This window comes from Microchirus variegatus (genome assembly GCF_963457635.1).
Source record: "Microchirus variegatus genome assembly, chromosome: 22".
Taxonomy (NCBI): domain Eukaryota; kingdom Metazoa; phylum Chordata; class Actinopteri; order Pleuronectiformes; family Soleidae; genus Microchirus; species Microchirus variegatus.
Genome location: NC_139823.1, coordinates 17,160,758 through 17,181,306, shown reverse-complemented (window position 1 = coordinate 17,181,306; position 20,549 = coordinate 17,160,758). Strand labels below are relative to the sequence as shown.

Below are 20,549 nucleotides of genomic sequence, written 5' to 3'. Positions count from 1 at the left end.
AGAAGAAGAAAAAAAAACTCCTCTTTTTATTCTTTATCTTCAAGCTCGAGACGAACACCTACGTTGGGAATTTCAAGCAGGTGTGTGAAGTCGCCTTTCAGGAGTTGCAGAAAACGTGTTTTGGTTTCTCCGACCATGAAGCTCAGTAGTTTTCCATCCGCATGCGTACACTCTTTGCTGTTCGCTGTGTGTTGGTGTGTGTGTGTGTGTGCTTGAAACACACTGAAGAAGCGCTAGTAGTGGCATTAGCACGGCTAGTGATTGAAGATTGTGTCTAGCAATAACATTAATGTGCGTCAGAGAGAAAGAAGCCGTCGTGGGAAATGTACGTCTCACAGTTAACAGCAAAACTGTTCGTGTAAAAAATCTTGAATAGGGGGTTGTTAATGGTCGAGTAAAGCGTGTGTCGTTCAGCAGGTCTGTATGTCATGTATATTTATATATATATGAGGCTGCCTCTGCAGCACTGTGAGGACTCTCTGCTTTCCAAATTAGCCGCAATCTCGACTCCTCAGCTTGACACAACCACTGCACTCAGAAGAGGGAGGAGTGCGTCCTAGTTATGAACGCTGTAGTGTTTCATAAGAGGCAAAGAGGAAAGAAGTGTGAAGTGACGGGGTAATTTTCCCGTGAATTAAAGGCACGTTTTTCAAATCTGACTTGATTTCACAAACGTGGGGAGACGCACACGACGAACCTCGGAACCAATTTGTCTATATTTTAATTCTGAGGAAGCACAGGCTACTACAGAGACCACATCAAATGATTTCAGAGAGGACATTCCAGGGAGCTGAGGTTCTGCTCACGCCCCAATCACTTCGGTCGTAAATACCAAACATATTTACTACTTCAGCAATCGGGAAGACTCTGATGCATCAAATGACACTATTGCGTCCGTTAATCCCTCACACTACGGGATAATTTGGCCAGATAATCTGCTCAAATCGTCCTAAAAAATCGGGCCAGATTGGGAGCGAAATCTGGCCAATTATCCTCTAGCGTGGGAAGTGAATTTTGAGCTTACACAAAATAAGCTCCCTTCCCAGGAAACCTTAAACGCATGATTGATTACTGTCTATATTTGAGGGTTAAAGCATTGAGTTTTTTGGCTCAGGTCCTCTTTGCCACCATGGTCTATGTATGAAGACGCCGCACCAGTCAGCTCACGCATGAGCAATATAATATCAACCTGAGAGGAGCAGTCTTTCTTGGTGAGGAGGAGGGGGGGGGGGTAAAAAAATCCACCAAAGTGTGAATAAAGTAAAACTCAAGAGAGTGTAAAATGGATTGACTTATTACTGTAGCAGCTTCAGTCACAGGTTTAGTAGTTAGTTGAAGTCTTGTGACGGCTGCTGGCCGAGACAAAAGCTCCTAGTGTTTGTAGTGCGGCTCCTCTGAAGGAGGAGGAGGGACAATTTGACGGTGGCTGTCACATGGACGCGAGCGTTCAGTGTCAACTTTGCAACTCCGAAACTGGACGTCAACCAGTCGGCGCACAGGCTGTGCTTGTGAATTGGAATATTCCACCGTGACAATGTAGTTTGACCACTCCTTGTTTCAGATCGTTTATTTATTGACGTGATAGATTAGCATTGTCCTCTGACTCGTTTTTTATGCTTTTCGATTAGCGATAGTACCTGGTGTACCTGGTGCTTTTTATTTATTACCTTCTTTGGAGAGGTTCCAAGTGAGCCGATACAGAGTGGGCCACTGATTGGTCAGAGAGCCAGAGAGGTCGTCACTGGGAGCGACGTCCGACACAAGAATCAAACCAAACGATGCCGAACTGTAGATCAGTTAAAAAGACTTACAAATCCTGAAAAACGTACGTTAAAGCGGAACTAGACCGGAAGTTCCTATTAACGCTGTTTTTTTGGTGTGTATCTGCGTCATTACCTTGTTTACGAAGCCCTGAAGTTTCGAAAACAAACAGTTCAGCTACTGCTGAGAACGCTGTGTTTTATTGTAATCTCGGGGCTCAGCGAGATCTCTGAAAATCCCGTAATAGTTACGTAAACAGCGGTTCTCCTCAACAGCCGATCGTCCTGCTCCGGGCACTTGTCCGGGCACATCCGGTTGCGTACATTGAACCGCAGAAGAAGAATAACGTCCGTTGTGGCGGGGAGTCGTGAAGAAGCTATTTATAAACACTGTTAAAACAATGTTTTGATTATGAGGAGCATTGCATCCACCGTTCCAGAGGGGGAGCTGCGCTTCTGAGAGCTGGTGTGCTGAATAGTACTGGCCAATCACAAGACAGTCTGTCTTCTGGGGGTCAGAGTTCACTCTGAAACATCGCGGCTGACGAACAGCGTCAGAAAAGAGGATTTCTATCGGCTCGTTTACAGCAACTAGGAGGTTTTTGACCATAAAAACAAGCTAATGTGTGTTAGTAGACCTCCATAACTAACATTTATGTGCTAAAGGACCACTCTATGTGACCTTTAATCCTTTAGGTATCTGGTGTATTTGGCGGATTCACAACCCGTTTAGCCATATTTCAGTTTCATGCTAGCCTGCTAGTGCTTCATGGGCCTGCTCCCATCTACTTTAAATGCTCTCCTAAAGGCTTCTGTTTCCCCTCGACTGCTCAGGTTCGTCGAAGGATTGTCATCTTGTCATCAACACCCCCCGCATGAGACAACCCAGACTCTTTTCATGTGTCGTTCCACGCTGGTGGAATGACCTACAGGGGGAGCGTCCCTGTCTATCTTCAAGAAGCTCTTCCAAGAGCATCTTTTGTCCTAGCACTTACCCTTCCCCCCCTATCTCCTATGCACTTGGATCCACTTCTACACTCTTACCCTCTATCAGTCCACTGGTCCTATCTAGTGGAGTTCTACTTCTATGGAGCGTCTGCTAAAGCCAAGCTCCTTTGATATATATTGGATATCAGCAAGAAGTCCAATATCGTGCATCCCTGGTTTTTACCCTCTTCCTCACTCTGCCGCTCTCCTCCTCTTCTTTTAATTACTTCCCCTGGGTTAATGTACACATTTAAAGTTTAGTTTGGTTTGATTATTAAACATTTTAAAATGAGTCTTAAGCCTTGGTCCAAAGTCCGTGACCGTTAAGAGTCCCACAAGGGCGACTGAGACTGAAGAGTGAAACATTTACCCGGAGCCCGGTTTTTTTATGGACGCTGAAACCCGCCAAATTATCATTTACTAAATTTGGTTCTGTTTCTTTGAGGATTTATGAGAAATGTGAAAGTGTTTTTTTCTTCAAATTTAGCCGACAATGCAACAAAGGGGACAAAAGAAAGCACCACATTACAGAAGAAAATCACATAGTTGTGCGTAGAGGTTTGGAATTGCCCGTCTTTGCTTGTGTATCATCACATTTTGGTCAGAAAAGGCCTTTTTTCTCACTCATATGCCTGTTTAACAACAATTAGCTCACATCACAGAGTGTGTTTAGCCTAAAAACACTACGCCGTCACCCATTTGTACTCCGTACTACAGGGACAGACGCGCTAAAGGCTATGTTTTATGTCCTCAGTCCATACACTGTTTATGTATGACCGAAACAATGTTTGGGGGTAAACAAGAGCCTATACAACCTTAATTACACATCTGAACCCCGTCGCAGTCACGTGACGAACTCTCAGGGTGCCACTTAGGCGTAATCACACTTTTGGTGTTTCGCTTTTACTGATGCACGGCTGAAACCGCTCCTGCGTGGGAGGTCGATTTCCCAAAGACTTAAGCGTGCTCAAGTAGAAACGCTGCCAATGAAAGTGTAAACAGAATTTCTCACGGTGTGCATGCATGTGTGTGTGTTTCTGCATGTGTGAATGTGCAGGGCGTGGTCACATGTGCTTATCAGCAGCTGCATAATCCAGATTCACATCTTGCGGCTGCAGTGTTTTGAAGCACATGGTTAGTTAGTTTGAGGCCCAGTGAATTTTCACTTACTTCACCACAGACCAGTTTCTTTCACTGCGGTGAGACTGAAACCGTTATTTGGGCTGGATTAACAGCAGCTAGAGGAATAATAGAGTTTTCCTTTTATCTTCAGTTGAACTGTGCCCTTTAGATCCATTTCATGAGCAAATGTAATTCATTACACTGCTGTATCTTCTTCTTCTTTGGCCAGCTGTGTGGAGATAAAACACACTCCAAATGAGGTGCACAGCTTTGCCCTTATTCTCTTTTATTTCTACTATTTCTGCTCCTTTTCATCTATGCATCAGCATGCCCCCTCCTCCTCCTCCTCCTCCTCCTCTTCCCTGCATGCTCTGGTGACTATAAACAGTTGAAAGTTTACTACAAACACATCCCATCACCCAGTCAGTCCACACACACACACACACACACACACACACACACACAAGGACAACCCCTCCCCTCCTTCCTGCAGGTTTCAGTGAGCAGGAAAAGGGCACTCCCTGGTTTCATGAGGGACCTCAGGGTCATGAATTGTCCTTTGGCTGCAGCAAAGGTGGCCGCCATTGACGTTGAGGAGATGCTTAACACTGGGCTTATGCAAAAAAAAAAAACACGTCTTGATGTTGCAGCAATATGGGGTTTGAAATCTGCTCGATGGCCGTGATTAACATCAGATAAACCGCCGCCTTATTGGAACACTAAGGTGGGGCCTCTGATAGTGAGCACAAACCTGTTCCGCTCACCTAATTAGACGTGCATTTACATCCATGTCAGTAGCAGCTCAGTGTTTAGCCACGAAACCCAAAAGCTTGAAGAGACTCCGCATAAATATAGATTTTTCTGTGTTTGATTAACGTACATAAACACACGACTGAACGGTAGAAGCAGGAAACACAGTCGTGTTATCTGAGGTGAAAGTTCTTCAATATTCAATCAATATCTCCGTGTGTGTGTGTGTTTTCATAGGATACACTGATCCCAGACAGAGAGCGAAAGCTGGATGTTGACTGGATTCCTCTCTCGTGTTATCTCGACGTTTGGAGGAAGAGTTTTTGCCCAACCTGTTTTTTTGTTCCTTTTCCACAAGCCCTCGCGGGAAAAAACTCACCGAGTCCTAATCTTCCTCCCAAGCTCGTTCACACATTGTTATTCAAACGTCTGGCTTTTGGGCAAACAGTCACCTGCAGAACTGGACTTTCACCTTTTTTTTTTTAATCTCTTATTTGTGAGCTGTTCACTAATCCTTTATCCTCATTTGTTTGTGTCTATTTAAAAATTCACACAAGCATTTCATTTGACTTCTGTGTTCAAACCACCTGTTTGCAAGAGACGAGGCAAAAGAGTGGAGAGAGAGAAACGGAGGAGGAGGAGGAGGAGGAGGAGGAGGAGGAGGACGGTGAGAACAAACAGGGAAGTTGAGAGTCGTTCACTCCTCCTCCTCCTTTCCCTCACACTCCTCCCCCACCATTACCACCAAAGCACTACTTTTACTCACCCGTCCAGTTTCAGCCCCCTCCCACCCCCCCCACCCCCCCTCTCGGCCACAGCCCCTCCCCTCGTGGCAGGTGAGACAGCCCTGTCTATAAAGGTGGTGTAACGTGAGGCAGCCTATCTTCTCTGCTCTGAGGAGTGAGGGAGACACAGGAAGACACCAGGCTGAAAGAGTGAGAGTGAGAGAGAGAGAGAGGCGGAGTAGGAAAGTTTGCAACTTTTTTTAAAAAACAAAATTGGATTGATAGTCCTCACACTTGAATTGCAACCATGGGGCTGGGAGTAAGTATTGGCACTTTTACACATGTTTTGTCTTGTTCATAAGAGTCCTTACATTGAGTTTAACTTAGACTGCTTGTGTTATTTTGAAGCCGGAGACCAGGTTTTGGTCTCAGGCAGTTGGTGAAAAGCCTGACAGCTGCGGATTGCCTCAAGTACTTTGCACTGTAGTTTCGAAATCTGCCGCACATGTGCTCATTTCCCCCTGCCTTACTTTGGACAGTTGAAAGGATCTGTGAGCTCATTATATTTGTCAAATTGTTGGGGGGGGGGGTGTGTGTTTTTTTTATTAGTTCTTCACAAATGTCGCTGTTTAACCTCTGACGGGATGTTAGAAGAAGCAACTTTGACAGTTTTGTTTCTGAAAGAGGAAGCTGCAAGGGGGCAATCAATCTTAGCACATGTGCACCGTCTTATTCAGGAACTCACTTCTCCGTTCTTAACTTTCCTTCACTTCAGAGAGGCAAAGATGAGTACAAGCTGGCGCCGACGTCGGACAAGAAGAACAGCAAGAAAGCCAGGAAAGCCAAGGAGAAGAGGGATATGGACGAGCTGAAGAAAGAAGTCGACTTGGTGAGTAAAGCAAGGAGCCGAGCGGGAAGGAATATCTGTTAAACAAAAGGACCGTCTGGTTTTTTTTTTTTTTTTACAACCACACCATTGTTTTTGTCTTAATGACAGCCTTGTTCCCGCTCTGTTAATGCTGTTATGTCTGGCAGTGATACAGTAAAAGAGTGGCCTCAAGCTCTGCTCTGACCTCACGGCGTGTCACATGAGATCTACCGTAGCTGCTCTGCGTTGCATTCGAGATTGCTGCATTCGGCCGTCGCACGTCATTACGGCGTTTCACAGCTACACTTAAACGGCTAAATCACACTTATCTCGTTTGGCTCGCGGCACCGAAATTTGAGGTTCTTTTAATCGCCGCGTCGTTACGGTTACAGGTCCCGCCCGCCAGAATAGATTTTTTTGGGTTTGGGTTTTAATTGCCGGGGTCGGTTTCGTTCGTCTCGAAGCCACAATCACGCAGAGAGAAAGCCTCCGTCTCGTCTGGATGCGCAGACTGTTTGCAGAGCTGTAAAAAAAAAAGTTGCACACGTAAGAATGTTTTGGCCCGGCTTTGAAATGTCACATGTCGACGAGCGGGTGGACTGTTTTCCACTGGCGTCAGCTGTTGTTCTCCGTCTCTCGCTCTCTGGCTCGCTGAGGTCATTTCCCAAGGTCAGCGAGGCCCTCGCGTGAATCCTCATCCCCAAGTCGTCGAAAAAAAGGGCTGATGAATGACTCTGTACTGGCTCTAGTCTGCATACAAATGCACACTTTATAGACAGAAATGTGTTTCTTAAACAACTTAAAAAGTTAAATACTTCACAATAACGTCTCTTGCTTTTGTATTTAACTACAAACTCCATTTAAGAATGGCTTTTAAAGAAAACAGTGCCTACTAAACCAGTATAGGAATGTGTCCTTGACAAGGTCAGGTCACAAGGAAGCACATTCGGCTGATCCTCTTAAAACACCGATAAGACATTTAAGGAACACGCAATGTTAAAATATCTATCAGATCATTTTGTAAATGTATTTATTTGACTATTTATATGACTTCATCAAGGTCACGCTATACTCAGACTTTTTTATTCCTTAATCGCAGCTGTGCTTTTCCTCGAGTTGTTTTTAAAAAAACATTATAGTAACATTAGAATTAGAGTTATTTTCTTAATAAATGAGTGACCTCAACAGCGTGTGTTCAAAGTCACTCTGCAGGTCAGCGAGTGCTCCAAAGTTATTAGGTAATAAAACTCCCATCTCGGTGACATATTAATGATTATTGTCGTGCAGGTGTCTTAACTAGATGCCAAAGTCCTGCCTCCGCTGAAGGACATCTCAATGCCATAGCAACCGTGTCACCTTTGCCCCGCCCCCCTCCCTTCACACAGCAGATCGTTGGCCGCAATTAACAGCGCGCACTTCTGTCTTAATCGTCGCTGCGTTGTATTTCTTCACAGAGGCTTAAAGAAGTCGAACTCTGGGAACACAAATAGAGCAACAGTCATTCACCGTCACGCATCCATAATCCACAGGTTTCACATTTCAACTGCAGTTTAAAGGATAACAGTAGTCAGAGTAGAAGGCGGCTCTCTCTATGGACACGTTAATGATTATTGTGCCGTCATACTTGTATCATCATCGCCCTATTACCCGAGGTATCAAAGTCCACTTCGAGACAATGGAAGCAATTTCCATAGCGACGTAGAAACGACGTGTCAAAGTTCAACAGGAACGTCGTTAAATTTGATTTATTTGACATTTACGGCTGACGATCGGGTGAACACAGTTCCTCTATATGCTCCGCAATAGTTTGGAGCATATGATGACACTTTTATTATGCACGGCACATTCGGTACAGAACACTATTCTTGCAAAACTGGGCAGCGACTGACCGGAAAGCAGAGGGAGTCGCTTCCCTCACAGTCATAGCTCAGGACTTACTGTATACGGTCACATGGCTGTTGCGCAATCGGATGATTTCATGGGAGAAAATTCAACTTAAATAAGGTCAGAGTGAACTTGTACTTCAGACGACGGGACGCTGTCTAAACCGATGTTCTTTTATCCCTTCGTTCCTTCTAAATTATAGTCAACAGTGATGTTATTCATCATAACACAGGCCAAACTGATGTTTTCCCTTTTCCACCCCATGTAATTATAATAATAATGGCAATGCAAATCGGCTAAGCACAAGCTAAGCTAATTAATTGTGGAATAATTGCTGAGGAAAAACCCCATTAAATGTCGTAGAAATAGAAATGGCTGATGTGTTCGGGTTATTATTTCTATAAAGCGCGAGTGTATAATACAAAGTCATAGAAAGGTGGGAGTCGGATCAGATATTATGTCAGATCTTCCAAATAATGACTGTTCATTCACTCGCTGTAGGCGTTATTCAGAAAACTCGGCGTAGGCACACGTGGATGTGTCAGATTCTCCGCGGTTCGCTGGCATGTTCCCCCGCTCTTTAGTTTTTACAAAAACAAAAACACACACAGATACGTGCACTTTAGCTGCGTGAAAAATTCACTGTTCGCCGCCGATGCGCTAAATCCACATTCACAGCATTTTTTTGGAAATGTCGCGCACATACGACACCGCTGTTGGGAGTAAACATCGGCGTAGCAGATGCAGTTGGGTGACAATGATGCTCCTGAATGGACTGTTTGCTCACAGCAAACTGAGATCATGTCATCCTTCCCCGCTTCTATTCAATCATCGCTGCTAGACCAGGACTGGTTTTATATGACTCCTCTAATGTGTAATGTATGAACCTGCATGTATGCATAATCCTGTTTTAATCCTCAGCCGTATTAAAATACATTAATCGTTCTCTCTCTTTCTCTCTCCATAGGATGATCACAAGTTAACCTTGGACGAACTCCACAGGAAGTACGGAACCGATCTCTCCAGGGTGAGTAAATCTGAACGTGTTTGTTTTTTTCCCGGGGCTCACAGTGATAGTAACTCAGTGGAGTTGCAGCTGCTGGTCATTGGCTTCATGATGACAGATGAGACCAAAAAAAAAGGCCCAGATGAAGATATCACAGCACAGACTGAGGTCAAAACTGCAAAAACGTGTGTTTATCTCGCACTTAATTGTCACATCTTAAAGGTCTAGTGTGTAACGTCTGGAGAAAGTTTATTATAAGTGTGTAACACACAATTAACTTTTGTTTTCGTGGCCTTTGAAGAAGCTTGTAATTTAGACAAGGGCCTCTTGAACGTCCAATTTGTAGTCGGAGCTCAGATTTCCAACTAGCAAACTCTGAGCAACTTCACCAACCCCCCGACATGGCATTTCACGATGGCTGCCACCGTAGGAACACTGCTTCTTTTACTGTTACGAGCACTTCCATTGCATTTGCTTCACAGTAAATCAGTCGTACACTTGGTACTGTTTAGATTTTTAACGCAAACGTAAGGTATGTTTGCGCTTCTGTCACTCACCATTTCTGAGTTCCGATGTAAATGGAACGCAACGTTTTGTCCACACGTCAAATGTTTTGAGCTAAACTGAGGTTTTATATCAAGCTCAGGCCCTGCATTGCTTGATATGTTTAGACTAGGCCATGGTGGACGCCATTGGGCAAAGCAGCTCTTACAAGTTGCCGCCCCACCTTAAGCCTTGAATTGGTGCTGAAAAAGTCCTTGAAAAGTCCTTGAATTATATGTCAACCGAGGTTTACACAACCCAGTACAACCCCACACTGGCCAAATGCTTCACTGCTGCTAATTATCTGCTGAAATCTGATCTGTCAGAGTTTGGGTCCAAAACAAAGACTTGATTCACACAGGGACATAGTGAGGACATAGTGAGGACATAGTGAGGACATACGAACCAAACCGACAGGTTTACTGATATTTCTCCAAAGAACCCCACAGTCGTGATTTCCTATTCATTCACTTGTACTTTCAACGTGACCTCGATCTTGTCGATGCGCACACAGCTCACTGATACCAATGCTTACAACCTGACCACCCTGTCTCTTTATTATCGCCCTCCTCATGTCACCAGCTTTGTTTTCCACACACACATCACAGTGTGTAAGATAACGTGAGTTCTTTTTTTTTTTTTGTCCTTCAACCAAACTCCTTGTCGAGGATGTAACGGTGTACATGTCTCCACTTTAGCAGGAAGGAAACATGATGAAGGACATGTTTCCTTCCATTGAACAAGGACAAAGGCATCTTTAAAGACAAATGTGCAACGTAAAACTGGAATTACAGGTTATTCCAAGGAAGGTCTTGCTAAGTTTACACAAACACGATATGAATCAGCCATGGCGGTATTTGGTGTCTCCTCTATTTTTTACGTTTTTCTTCCACAGTCTTGGCTGGTGTGCGGAAGCATTATATCTGGAGCCAGAATACACAGTTAACCCATTATCTGTGTCTCTTTTTAGGGTCTTTCATCCACCAGAGCTAAAGAGATCCTGGACAGAGATGGTCCTAACTCCCTCACACCTCCTCCCACCACACCAGAGTGGGTCAAGTTCTGTAGACAGGTAAGAAACTTGCCTCTTGTCACATGTAGCAAAAACTGAACCGATTCTGAACTTGTGGAACTTGAATGTTCTTCCATTTTTGTTTCCAGTTGTTTGGTGGTTTCTCGATGCTGCTGTGGATCGGTGCCATCCTCTGCTTCCTTGCCTACGGTATCCAGGCTGCTTCAGAAGATGAGCCTGCCAATGACAATGTGAAGAGGCCTTTGTTTGGACACGTGTGATGTGTAAATGCTGCCCGCCGCTATTGAATGAAACTCACAATCCCTCCTCTTTTTCATCCCGTAGTTGTACCTGGGCGTTGTGCTTTCTGCTGTCGTCATCATCACTGGCTGCTTCTCCTACTATCAGGAGGCCAAGAGCTCCAAGATCATGGATTCCTTCAAGAACCTGGTCCCACAGGTGAGGTTTTTTGTGGAAAAGGCAACATTCTTTTTCTCCCTTCACATCTTGTTATTGCAAAAACATAATCAATGTATTTTCCATTCGGTCATCGTAGCAAGCCCTCGTCGTCCGAGAGGGTGAGAAGAAGAGCATCAACGCTGAGGAGGTGGTGGCTGGAGATTTGGTGGAGGTCAAAGGTGGAGACAGGATCCCTGCTGATTTGAGAATCATCTCCGCTCATGGCTGCAAGGTCTGTACCTCAAAGACTTCATGGACACATGGACAAAATTAATTAATTAAATAAACATATAAGTTATTGTGTATTGTTTGTTTGTTTGTTTGCCTTCAGGTGGACAACTCCTCCCTGACCGGTGAATCAGAGCCACAGACTCGTACTCCCGACTTCTCCAACGACAACCCACTGGAAACTAGGAACATTGCTTTCTTCTCTACCAACTGCGTTGAAGGTAAACAACTAGTCGAAATCTATTTATTTAAATGTTTAATTAAAGTAGTTAGCACTAAGTGTGGAGTTTTTATTCCTGCCTCTGACTCCCTTCAGGCACTGCCAGAGGAATCGTCATCAACACTGGAGACCGTACCGTCATGGGTCGTATCGCCACTTTGGCTTCCAGTCTGGAGGGCGGCAAAACTCCCATTGCCAAAGAAATTGAGCACTTTATCCACATCATCACTGGTGTCGCTGTCTTCCTCGGTGTGTCTTTCTTCATCCTCTCACTCATCCTTGGGTATGGGTGGCTGGAGGCCGTCATCTTCCTCATTGGTATCATTGTCGCCAACGTGCCAGAAGGTCTCCTGGCTACCGTCACTGTGAGTTGCGGTTGTTCCGATGTATTTAATGTCCAGTCGTGGATTCAAAAGATGACTCAGCTCTTAGCTAACCAAAGAAATCCCCCTGTTTCTAGGTGTGTCTGACCCTGACCGCTAAGCGTATGGCGAAGAAGAACTGCCTGGTGAAGAACTTGGAAGCCGTGGAGACGCTGGGCTCCACCTCCACCATCTGCTCGGACAAAACCGGCACCCTGACCCAGAACAGGATGACCGTGGCCCACATGTGGTTCGACAACCAGATCCACGAGGCCGACACCACGGAGAACCAGAGCGGCGCCTCCTTCGACAGAAGCTCTGCCACGTGGGCTTCCCTGGCCAGAATCGCCGGACTTTGCAACCGCGCCGTCTTCCTGGCTGACCAGAGCAGCGTCCCCATCCTGAAGGTAAACACTTCTTCATCTTGTCCTTACCTTTTTTGAACTTATGTTCATCTTTAGCTTTAGAATATAATGTATTATCTGTGTACATAAATTACAGTAACGGAAATTGCTGTTGCACCAAACTCCATTCATTAGTTTTGATATTTTAACAATTTTCTTGCTGAATGTTGGATGTAAACACTAGTATCTAAGTCTGACTTTTAATAATGGTATTTTTAACTGATCTATACAATTCGGCATGACTTATTCGGTCATTTAGGGAGCGGGTTGCAGCATCAAAGTGATTCTGATGTTACATGGCGTTGCTTTAACAAAAGGGTTTAAACCATTCCCTCGTGGCTCGCGGTTGAAGGCCAACGGGATTGAACTTGATACTGTTGCTAGATGAAAAAATGAAATGCAGTGGCTGTGTGGGAGGCGTCGTTGGCATCGCGATGACTCGGCGGGGAACCTTTTGAGTCCTGCGAAAATACAAATGCAGCCAAAGCTGCTCAACAAATCTTTATGAAGAACACTTTGGATAATGAAAGGGTTTTGCTGAACGATACGGCTGCTGCTACAGCAAAAGGTGGCCCAACAGACCCATCGATTGATTTCTTACTGACTGCTGGCAAACGTATTCCTTTCTCAAAGAAAGTGTGTGATGTGGCAGCGGGGGGGGGGATGAAATGAATGTGGTAATGCTGAGGTTTTATTGCAAAATAGCTCAGCAGATATTGACTGTTTATGACGGTGTATTTTATAGTTTTTCCTGATTGATCCAAATCATTTACCCACTCTTTCCTTCTTCAGAGAGTATTTATGAGGGATAGCGAAATGCTGTTTGAATATTTGATGGTATTATATGTTGAGCTTAGAGATGCATTCAAGAAACCTAGCAAATTTCATCAAAACACACATGAAGTCCACTCACGGAATGATTGTTGCTGCTGCCACCTTGTGCTCATAGATGCACCACAAATTAGACTAGATTAAAATATTTGTTTTGTCTCTTTTAATATATTAGGAATAGACTCCGTAAGTTCGTCCATGATCATTTGTGTCAGTGACAAAGCATCAGTGATAGAGGGAGTTGTCTTTCAACTGTAAGGTTAATGTTCGAGTCCCAGTTCCTCTAGACGGGAAAAGACACTTAATAACCTTTTTGTCAATCTTAAATCCACAGAGAGACGTCGCCGGTGACGCCTCAGAAGCAGCTTTACTGAAGTGCATTGAACTGTGCTGTGGATCCGTTCTGGGAATGAGGGACAAATACCACAAGGTTGCTGAGATTCCCTTCAACTCCACCAACAAGTACCAGGTAAACGATCCACACAGTTTCAGGTGCAGGTTAACACCTCGTCTGTTTAGTTTATGTCGTCATTTACCCGACCTCACGATGTCCTATCCGTGTATCCACAGCTTTCCGTCCATAAGAACACGACTCCCGGCGAGACCAAGCACCTGCTGGTGATGAAGGGAGCCCCAGAGAGGATTCTGGACCGCTGCTCCACCATCGTGTTGCAGGGCAAAGAGCAGACTCTGGACGACGAGATGAAAGACGCTTTCCAGAACGCTTATGTTGAGTTGGGAGGACTTGGAGAGAGAGTACTGGGTACAGCATAGCTCCTGATATCTTTTATATAAAACCTTGAAAACAAACTGTATAAATGGTGAAGTCCTAACTTCCTGGATTTTCTCATGTGCTTTAGGTTTCTGCCATTTCAACCTGCCCGATGATCAGTTCCCAGAGGGCTTTGCTTTCGACACCGATGAGGTGAACTTCCCCACCGAGAACCTGTGCTTCGTTGGCCTCATGGCCATGATTGACCCTCCTCGTGCTGCCGTGCCTGACGCCGTCGGAAAATGCAGGAGCGCTGGAATCAAGGTGTGAAACTGTCAGGTTACCCCTTTCAAGGTTTAAAAATGCTCAAGACAAATCGCTCATGGTTCTTTCCTCATTTTTCTTTAGGTTATCATGGTCACTGGTGACCATCCAATCACAGCTAAAGCTATTGCCAAGGGTGTGGGTATCATTTCTGAAGGTAACGAGACTGTTGAGGACATCGCCAGCCGTCTGAACGTTCCAGTCACAGAGGTCAACCCCAGGTTTGTGATTTCTTACTCAGGATGATTCAGCTGGATTCACATGGTTCCTTGAAATCCTTGAAAGTCTGTGAATTTGATGCCCTGCATCGCTTGATGTACGTAGACTAGTCCTACGACGTGAGATTCCATGCGGAACAATGAGCGTGTAAAGTTAGATCCCAAAGAAAATCCCATCTGAAGCTGTGTCTGCACATTTGGTCCTTGAATTTGAGAGGAATTGGTCCTGGAAAGGCCTTGAAAAGGTGTGTCAACTAAGGTGTGGGAACCCCGATTCAAGTCGGATAAGAAACGCTCCTGTAAATGTGGCACAGCTGTCGATTTTCGTCCAATGCCAGAATTAATAAAGTTGAATTAAATGTCCTGCAGCCCACTGAGCCAAAAAGGCTTTTATCATTAAATCGCTGCAGGTAAATAAATCTTCTCGTGTGTCTGAGACGGTGACTTCACTGTTCTTACATCAGAGAAGTCGATCCTTTTGTTCAAATCGCAGTCAAAACACCTCCAACCAAATACATGCAAAATACTGTAGTTCTCATGTACAGGACGGCGTCTTAACTCTGCTCTCGTGTCCTCTGCAGGGACGCCAAAGCGTGCGTCGTCCACGGCAACGATCTGAAAGACATGACCGCAGAGAACCTGGACGACTTGCTCAAATACCACACTGAAATTGTCTTCGCCAGAACCTCGCCTCAGCAGAAGCTGATCATCGTGGAGGGTTGTCAGAGACAGGTATTTACAGACTTAAGAGATGTACTGAATAGAATATATTCTCCGACCGACGTGCATCACACCTAAACACCTTTTGTCTCTCTCTCTGCAGGGCGCCATCGTGGCCGTGACGGGCGACGGAGTCAACGACTCTCCCGCTCTGAAGAAGGCCGACATCGGCGTCGCCATGGGAATCGCCGGATCTGACGTCTCCAAACAGGCAGCTGACATGATCCTGCTGGACGACAACTTTGCCTCCATCGTCACCGGCGTTGAAGAAGGTAAGAACTTCGTCACACCTGTGCCGCGCTTTCTCGTCCTCATGTTCCTCAGAGCTGAATCTAGCGAGTGAAGCAACTGACTCCTCAGGAAAGTGTTTAAAATGATGTTTGTTTAGCAGTGGAATTCTTATACACTACCGTTCAAAAGTTTGGGGTCACCTATACAATTTCTGTTGTGTTTTCCATTAAAAGTCACGCTTTTGTTCATCAAAAGAGTTGCAAAATGAATAGGAAATATAGTCAAGACATTGAAAAGATTAGAAATAATGATTTTTATTCAAAATAAAGGACCAAAAAAGTTTTCAGCAGTGCTAACATCATTGCACGAGGGTTTTCAAGGGTTTTCTAATCATCCAATAGCCTTGTAATGCCATTAGCAAACACAATGTACCATTAGAACACTGGAAATGGGCCTCTATACACCTATGTACATATTCCATTTGCAGCTAGAATAGTCGTTAACCACATTAACAATGTATAGAGTGTATTTATGATTCATTTAATGTTATATTCATTGAAAAAAAGTGCTTTTCCTTCAAAAATAAGGACATTTCTAAGTGACCCCAAACTTTTGAACGGTAGTGTATTCTTTCTGTAAGAATGCTACAATTTTACTTTGATCTAAATGTAGACGTTAATGTTATGTGACCAAACCGAGCCGTAGTTACTGACGGTCGCGTCGCCCCCTAGTGGCCAAATCCTGGGCTTCACTTTTAAAAAACAACAAGGCCACGTGTTCTGTTTCCGTTTAACGGCGATAATCACTGTGCAAACGCCTCTGTGCGTCGTCAGGTCGCCTGATCTTCGACAACTTGAAGAAGTCCATCGCCTACACGCTGACCAGCAACATCCCCGAGATCTCGCCCTTCCTCCTCTTCATCATCGCCAACATCCCACTGCCGCTGGGAACCGTCACCATCCTCTGTATCGACCTGGGAACTGACATGGTGAGCGTCTCTCATCGGCGTCCTTCCTTCCTTCACGCAACGCGGAGGCTGTCGTCCGTGAGAGAGTTTATAACTTGTTTTTAATCCTTACGTCGTGTCCTCCAGGTTCCCGCCATCTCCCTGGCTTACGAAGCAGCCGAGAGCGACATCATGAAGAGACAGCCCCGAAACCCCAAAACAGACAAACTAGTAAACGAGAGGCTCATCAGCATCGCCTACGGACAGATCGGTACGCACACGTAATTTGTACGTTATTTAGCACTTTTATTTTATTGAATTGAATAATGAAAACACTCTTCTTCTTCTTCTTCTTCTTCTGTGGTAGGTATGATGCAGGCCACAGCTGGGTTCTTCACCTACTTTGTCATCCTGGCCGAAAACGGCTTCCTCCCCATGGACCTTATAGGCATCAGAGTGCACTGGGACGACAAATATATGAACGACCTGGAGGACAGTTACGGACAGCAGTGGGTCAGTACTTTTTTTTTATTTTTTTTTTAAATCGATGAATTAATCGCAGGAAGAGAAGCTTGTGCTGAATTGTTTTTTTCTGTATTTCCCCTCCTCCTCCTCCTCCTCCTCCTCCTCCTCCTCCTCCTCCTCAGACGTACGAGCGCAGAAAGATCATAGAGTTCACCTGTCACACGGCGTTCTTCGCCAGCATCGTGGTCGTGCAGTGGGCCGATCTGATCATCTGTAAAACGAGAAGGAACTCCATCATACAGCAAGGAATGAAGTACGTAAACACCCGGACACACGTACGAAAACCTTCTAATTAAAAGACAGTGTCGTTATGATTATTTATACTTTTTTTAAAATCTTTTCCAGGAATCGTATCCTCATCTTTGGGCTGTTTGAGGAGACAGCTCTGGCTGCGTTCCTGTCATACTGCCCAGGCATGGACGTTGCACTCAGAATGTACCCACTCAAGTGAGTAAAACACACATTATTATTATTATTTGTCATTCTTAAAATGTTAAAAACAACATTTTACTTCTTTCTCTGGAGACTTTTTTGTCAAATTGGTTCATTTACTGTTATTTTTTTACTGTTTATTATGTACTTTATATTTTATAAGACTCTTTACTCTTAAAAAAGCAGGAAACACACGACTGATATCTCACTGTTATTATTTTACCTATTCTACTGTATATTTTCATTCATTCCTGACATTTAGGACCGTCTTTACACTCTTTTGGTCTCGTTTACTTTTCTTTTCTCAGTTTCTGAACCTCTGAGTCACAGTTTTGTTTTGCTTTTATTTTGACATTTTTGACAAAGTGGTCTTCTCTATGATTAGAAATGTTAAGTTGTGCACTTCTGGAGTTTTTGAAACCAACTCATTTCCACCCGTCTTCTGAATTAATTCGAGCAGTTAGACCTCGAAAATGCACTCTTAGTGAACATAATGGCTTAAACCCTACGAGTGTTTTTTTCACTCAGCCTCTCAAACAGACCTGCAAGAGTGCTCTTGTGTGTACTTTTTTTTGTCACATTGCCCTCTTGTGATTCTCTGTCTTTCCATTCACACTTTTTTTTACTTTTTTTTTTCCAGGCCTTGTTGGTGGTTCTGTGCCTTCCCTTACTCCCTCCTCATCTTCCTCTACGATGAAGCCAGAAGATACGTACTCAGACGCAACCCAGGCGGTAAATAAGTCTTCTATGTTCTTCTGTGTGCGTCAAACCAGTGAACTATGGCGGATGGTGGGTTTTGAACCCTCAATTTTGCCATCGTTAATGCCTGTCTGTCACATGTGAGCCCCCGCGACACAGATCAGTGAACGTCTCATCGCCTATCGGTGCTGAATAATGTCTTACAGTCAGAAAACCATTAAAACTTATACAGTTTTTGTTATTTTTACACATTTTATCAAACAAAAAGAAAAAAAAAAACCCTCTCTCTTTTAAGTGATAGTTCGGAATTTTGAACATAAGACCTATTTTCCAACTCAGCCGGAGTGATGGAGACGTCTGGAGACGTTTTCAAGAAATTTCATTCCGTTCTTCTCGTTGCCGAGTTCGCTGATGCTATGGCTAGCGCAAGTCAATGATACAAGTTAGCGTGGCATTAAAAACACTCATACCGACTCCACAGTGCACCCGAGGCAAATCGATTGTAACGGCAGACTATCGATGTACATATCTGTGTTGATAGAATGTTTGAAATAAAACCAACCTTGCAATTTGAAGGATTTATGTCTCAGCAGCATCAGCGCGTCAGGGACTACTTTCTCAGCACTATACTTCCGGCAGCGGAATCAGTCTGCCGCTGCCGGAAGTATAGTGCTGAGAAAGTAGTCCCTCAAAAATGCATGAGATGCGACGTTAGTTTTGTTTCAAATATTATTCTATCAACACAGATATGTACATCGATAGTCTGCCGTTACAATTGATTTGCCTCTGGTGCACTGTGGAGTCGGTATGAGTGTTTTTAATGCCATGCTAACTTGTATCATTGACTTGCGTTAGCCATAGCATCAGCGAACTAGGCTACTAGAAGAACTGAATGAAATTTCTTGAAAATGTCTCCAGACGTCTCCATCACACCGGCTGAGTTGGAAAATAGGTCTTATGTCCAAAATTTCCGAACTATCCCTTTAATGTGTCCTAAAATGTGTCATTTTTGGCCTTAAAATATGAAAACCAGGACTATTTTTTCCAGCCCTTCTTTGCCACAGCGTGGAAGGCCCTAAAAATAACCCGTAGCTGCCGGGTCAAGCAAAAAGACGTCAAATCACATTATTCAAGCTTCACACAGTGACCCCCCCCCTCCCCCGTTACAGTGTTACTGCATTCTTTTCACATTTCATGATATGGGACACAGCGCATAGATGGACGCGAGGTCCCGCTGGCGTTCGCTTTCATCCAGGAAACGACTCGTTCACGCTCGCTAATCTGGTCTTATTTCTTGGAATCTGTGTCGAGAAACCGTGTGGTGTTCATTTTTTAGATGCACCTGTGATAGATTTTCATTCTGTCTCCTTTTGTTTTGTTTGTTTTTAGGTTGGGTTGAACAGGAGACGTACTACTGAGTCCGCACCATCGCGGAGGGAGAGCATCTGTATGTACTGCTGTGTTACATGTGTCTGTCCACACGTTGTCGTCAGACCCCGCAAAACAACACGAAACGTCGATAAGTTAATATCTTAATGTATTTCACTCACAAATAAAAACATATCTGTGCCATTGGACGTAAAAAAAAAAAAGGCTGCTTTGTAGTTTCTTCCTAAGAGGTCAGAGTTTAGCCGAAGTACGAGGAGGGTTATTTCCTGTCGTTGATTAATCCGTTAATACCCTAATTATGTGTGGCGTATTTGACCCGTTTGACCTTTATCTGGATCACCATAAGGATGTGTGTGTTTGTATATATATATGTGTGTGTGTGTCCATGATGTCAAGAGGCTATAGTGTTTGCCGTGTGGATCGCTCTGTTGACCGCCAATGCAAAGAGGACACTCAGTGGAAATGAACTGGAGCTCCACTCCAGTGCTATCTACTCCGTGTTTACCCCTCTCATTATGGTTTCCCCCTCACCACCTCTCATGTATGTGTGTGTGTGTGTGTGTGTGTGTGTTTCCCCATCAGTGGCAGCTTTAAACACACACACACACACACACACACACCAGTAAACCCCAGTAAAAGAAGAATATTGGCTGTTAAATCTCCTTTTTTGTGACGATTTCCTTCAGGTTTTTCTCTCCCTCCCTCCAAAAACATGTAGAAAAAGAAACGGGGACACGGAATAATTGACGTTTAATTCATCGTCTTACTGTGCCGCACGTTGGATTTGTTATTTCTTTTTTTGCTGCGTATGAGTTTCTCCCACAAGCAGATTGAAGCAATTCAGATGAATTGAGATAGAGATAGAGAAAGGAAGGAGTTATCATGCCTTTTCGTTCACAAGCAGGGCCTCCTGAACGTGCCTGTTGCTATGGCAACTCATTGAGAGAGAGAGAGAGAGAGAGAGAGAGAGAGAGAGCTCTACCCCCCCTTCTCCCTCTCTCACTAACATCTAAATAAAATCTCGGCTATTTATAGAACAACGGTGGCAACATGCAAGCGACACCGATCGCACATGAATGGACACGCAACAGAAATACTCCGCACACGTGATGCACCGTTGCTACTCTTTATTTTCTATTGTGTCGTTCTCAATAGACCAAAATAGATGGTAGATAGAGGTGTGTGTGTGTGT

The 20,549-nt window shown here is 44.3% G+C and overlaps 1 protein-coding gene across 1 annotated transcript; it reads left to right on the top strand.

The window, feature by feature from the left end:
- The first annotated feature begins 5,517 nt into the window (after positions 1 to 5,517).
- LOC310943104 (sodium/potassium-transporting ATPase subunit alpha-1) lies at positions 5,518 to 19,541 on the top strand. The gene is made up of 23 exons (XM_083908618.1): positions 5,518 to 5,663; positions 6,120 to 6,233; positions 9,064 to 9,123; positions 10,616 to 10,717; positions 10,807 to 10,908; positions 11,003 to 11,116; positions 11,214 to 11,348; positions 11,448 to 11,565; positions 11,661 to 11,929; positions 12,025 to 12,333; positions 13,496 to 13,630; positions 13,732 to 13,924; positions 14,022 to 14,197; positions 14,282 to 14,418; positions 14,997 to 15,147; positions 15,239 to 15,407; positions 16,200 to 16,354; positions 16,460 to 16,583; positions 16,680 to 16,825; positions 16,960 to 17,090; positions 17,183 to 17,284; positions 17,910 to 18,001; positions 19,358 to 19,541. The coding sequence occupies exons 1-23, from the start codon at positions 5,652 to 5,654 to the stop codon at positions 19,384 to 19,386; spliced, it is 3,075 nt and encodes a 1,024-aa protein (XP_083764744.1). The 5' UTR covers positions 5,518 to 5,651; the 3' UTR covers positions 19,387 to 19,541.
- Positions 19,542 to 20,549: the final 1,008 nt, after the last annotated feature.